The sequence below is a fragment of the Chenopodium quinoa genome, unplaced genomic scaffold (genome assembly GCF_001683475.1).
Source record: "Chenopodium quinoa cultivar QQ74 unplaced genomic scaffold, ASM168347v1, whole genome shotgun sequence".
Taxonomy (NCBI): Eukaryota; Viridiplantae; Streptophyta; class Magnoliopsida; order Caryophyllales; family Amaranthaceae; genus Chenopodium; species Chenopodium quinoa.
This window is the reverse complement of record NW_018743691.1, coordinates 2,108,997-2,113,400: the sequence shown is the minus strand read 5'-3', so window position 1 is coordinate 2,113,400 and position 4,404 is coordinate 2,108,997. Positions and strand designations below refer to the sequence as shown.

General features: G+C 37.0%; 1 protein-coding gene across 1 annotated transcript; it reads left to right on the top strand.

Annotated features, from left to right (window-relative positions):
* Positions 1 to 1,011: 1,011 nt before the first annotated feature.
* On the top strand, positions 1,012 to 4,139 carry LOC110683729 (elongation factor 1-alpha-like). Its single transcript, XM_021860124.1, has 3 exons — positions 1,012 to 1,123; positions 2,359 to 2,826; positions 2,933 to 4,139. Exons 2-3 carry the CDS (start codon positions 2,365 to 2,367, stop codon positions 3,812 to 3,814), a joined length of 1,344 nt encoding a protein of 447 aa, XP_021715816.1. The 5' UTR covers positions 1,012 to 1,123; positions 2,359 to 2,364; the 3' UTR covers positions 3,815 to 4,139.
* Positions 4,140 to 4,404: the final 265 nt, after the last annotated feature.

Sequence of the window (4,404 nt, the reverse complement as noted above, 5' to 3'; positions counted from 1 at the left end):
GACTTAATTATGTAAACGGGTCGAGAATAATTGACCTAAACCCGCTTATTTCGTGTCGAGATTATGTCGTGTTATTGTACTGTGTCGTGTCATCTTTTGACATTACTATCAATAATAGGTTAGGTTTAAAATAATGGCTGGGCTAAAATCGGATCGATTTAAAATCGGGTCGGGGTAATATTAGTTCGAATTAAAACAGGCCGGATTAAATTGGTTATTTGTGGGGTCATTTTCGGATCGGGTTGAGTTCAAGTAGGGTCAAATTGATTCGGTTTGATCGAGTTCAAATCGGGTTCGGATTGAGTTCAAGTTGAGTCAAATCGGTGTCGGGTTAAGTTCAGATCAAATTAAATTCGGATTCAGATTAAGTTCAAATCAATTACATATCGGATTTGGGTCCTGAATTTCTTAGGCCAAATCGAATCGGTTAGAATTCGAAACGAATGACTTTTTTTCGAATCGGTCTGGTTTTGACACCTTTACTAAGAGTACTCCGTAGTGTAAAATCTGGGAGCGATCAATACCTGTTATTGGTTTATCAGTACATACACCTCACATGATCATGTGACCAATGAACATGCACCGAAAAAATATTAAAATACCCACTTCAAAAAAGTGGTAATAGTAGTGGTACATAAAAATACACAAACTTCATTTAAGCTCACTTAAAAACCCTAGTAAACTATTTAATATTTATACAATGTACACCCTTTTAAATTGCCGCCCCTAATTTCACGCCCAACCAATTTCCTATCTTTATTCTTTATTTTCGCCCAATCAGTTTACGACTTCCGCATTCCCACACACTTTCAAATCAAAAACCCTAATTAACACGCGATTAATTAGCGCGTGATTTACTCACATCGTCGTCATCTTATCAGCATTTAACACGCGTCTTTTTGTTTAATATATTTAAGTCGGTTAAAAGAGGATATTCTCGTAATTTAATTATGGGAATGAGGCTATTTTCGTCAGAAATGGATTTAATTTCGACCACTGTTTTTTCTCTATATAAACCCTGACAAAAGCCTCGCCTCGAAACCCTAATTTCTTATCTTCCCATTTCTTTATTTTCTCTCTCCTCTGCCGTTTAGGGTTTTTGATCAGCTTTCTATTCTTTCAGGTTTGTCGATCTTTTCCTATTAGATTTATTGTTTAATTGTTGTGTTTTGATTATTAAATGTGTTGATTTTTAAATGTATTGTTTGAATTTTGTAGTTTTCGAGGTTTGATTGTGTAAGTGATGAATTATTGGTGCGATTGCTCTGTTTTTGGAATTTAGTTGATTTTGTTCAGGTGGATTTATGATCGATTGAAATTTTTTGAAGTATTTTTAAATCATTGTTTTATTTCTTCATTTTAGCTCTTTGATTGTGTTAATCCGGAGTTTTGATCGTTTGTAATGTTGATTTTATGCTGTATATGTGAGATTTGAGTTACAGCTTAGATCACTCTGTTTTTTGAAATTTTGAATGTTTGATTTTGTTACGAAAATGTTTCAACTCGTTTGTTTTTAGGTCGATTTAATTGCTCTGTTAGATTTAGTGGTTGATCATGCTAATAATGTTCAAATCTGTTGATTAAGTGCTTGAATTTTTAATTATTAAATATTTTTTGAAGTTTGAATGCTAATTGATCATCTTGTATTTTAGATTTAGTAGTTTATTAGCTCGATTATGCTTAAATCTGTTGTTTGACTGCTTGAATTTCAAATTCATGACTACTTTCCAAACTTTGAAGGTTTAAGTGATCATGTTCTACTGTATGTACTGAAATAATTTCAAAAATAATGATTTATGTGAATATTATGATGTTTTTATTTTTGAAAACTTCAAATCCATGTTTTCTGCTTCAGATTTGTATGCTAATGTATAAATCGATGATATTCTTTCAAGTCTTATGCAATTGTTTGGTATTTTTGGTATTTCAGTGTGAATGTATGATGTTATTGTGGATTGATAGTGCTCATAAGTTATGTAATGTGATCCTTATGAGCCAACTATCAATTCATGATGAAATAGTATTATGGTCAGGATAGCTCAGGTTGGTAGAGCAAAGGATCTGTTATCCTCTAGTCACCAGTTCGAATCTGGTTCCTGGCATGTGTTTTATTATAATATAAACAAACATTGAGTTATTATATGATTTTTTCTGACTGAATTTCATGTTAATTATATTGTTTTTATATTATGTTTGTTCTTTTGTCAATCATTTCCAGATAAGACCGACATTTGTTTTCAACCTATGATTGTCATTTATTAATATTTATATTTTGTTGTGTTACAGTTGAATTTGGTTTTTTGTGGTTTGTTTTCGGTGTTCTAATTTTTCTTTGTTGCTGCTTTTACTGGCTAACAGTTTACCATGGGTAAGGAAAAGATTCATATCAGTTTGGTGGTCATTGGCCACGTCGACTCCGGAAAGTCGACCACAACCGGTCATTTGATCTACAAGCTTGGTGGTATTGACAAGCGTGTGATCGAGAGATTCGAGAAGGAAGCTGCTGAGATGAACAAGAGGTCCTTCAAGTACGCATGGGTGCTCGACAAACTTAAGGCCGAGCGTGAACGTGGTATTACCATTGATATTGCCTTGTGGAAGTTTGAGACCAACAAGTACTACTGTACTGTCATTGATGCTCCCGGACATCGTGACTTTATCAAGAACATGATTACTGGTACTTCCCAGGCTGACTGTGCTATCCTCATTATTGACTCCACCACTGGAGGTTTTGAGGCTGGTATCTCCAAGGATGGTCAGACCCGTGAGCACGCTCTCCTCGCTTTCACCCTTGGTGTCAAGCAGATGATTTGTGCTTGTAACAAGGTATAACTATAGTTTCATATGTTGCAGCAGATAAATCTTATAATTTTTAAGTTATTTGTGGTTTCGTTCATATTCTTATGCTGACAATGTTTACTCTTTGAAACAGATGGATGCTACCACCCCCAAGTACTCTAAGGCTAGGTACGATGAAATCGTCAAGGAAGTTGCCTCATACCTCAAGAAGGTTGGTTACAACCCAGACAAAATCCCCTTCGTTCCCATCTCTGGGTTTGAGGGTGACAACATGATTGAGAGGTCCACCAACCTTGACTGGTACAAGGGACCAACCCTTCTTGAGGCTCTTGACTTGATCAACGAGCCAAAGAGGCCCTCAGACAAGCCCCTCCGTCTTCCACTTCAGGATGTCTACAAGATTGGAGGTATTGGAACTGTGCCAGTCGGACGTGTTGAGACTGGTGTGTTGAAGCCCGGTATGGTTGTTACCTTCGGTCCCACTGGACTGACCACTGAAGTTAAGTCAGTTGAGATGCACCACGAGTCCCTTCCAGAGGCTCTTCCCGGTGACAACGTTGGGTTCAATGTTAAGAACGTTGCTGTCAAGGATCTCAAGCGTGGTTACGTTGCTTCTGACTCCAAGAACGACCCTGCTAAGGAAGCTGCTAACTTCACTGCTCAGGTCATCATCATGAACCACCCTGGACAGATTGGAAATGGTTACGCCCCAGTTCTTGACTGTCACACCTCCCACATTGCTGTCAAGTTTTCCGAACTTGTTACCAAGATTGACAGGCGTTCTGGTAAGGAGCTCGAGAAGGAGCCCAAGTTCTTGAAGAACGGTGATGCAGGTTTCGTGAAGATGATTCCCACCAAGCCTATGGTTGTGGAGACTTTCTCTGAGTACCCACCCCTCGGACGTTTTGCTGTCAGGGACATGAGGCAGACTGTTGCTGTCGGTGTCATCAAGAACGTCGAGAAGAAGGAACCAACCAGTGCCAAGGTTACCAAGGCTGCCCTCAAGAAGAAATGAACTGCTAGTGTGTCAATAAAAGCATATGATAAATGCTATCAGAAGTCGTTCTATAAAGACTTGGTTTCTATTAGTAGTGTCTTTATTTTATTGTTTGGTCATATTTTTGCGGGTTTTAAACTCGTGGCTTCAGCAACATCAAGTGCCTATTCTCAGAACTGGGTACTTGATCGCCGGTGGCGGGTTTATAATCTGCAGTCTTCTTTATCGTCTGCTGTCTGTTAAATTTGTGGTTGAATTTGCGCTGTTAGCTGAGACGGAAGTTTTGTTTTCCGGAGTTTATTGAGGTCAATATTATTATTATTATTATGCTTTTGCGTTTTAATGTGTTTGCTGATTTCATTTTTGTGCATCTTTCTAAACTGTTTTCACTTTCCAATTCCGTATGATTCTTTAAATTGGTACTCCGTATTTTTAAGTCTAAGATACCCATGAAACAATTTATCAGATAAAAGTACTTTATATTTGAATTAATTCTAGCTTGTTTATTTAAGTGCTTTCTATGATTCTTTTTTATTCTTATGGCTTATTTATTTATTTATTTTTTAATGTTTAACTGATTTTTATACGAAGCATGTTTTTTTAATGTT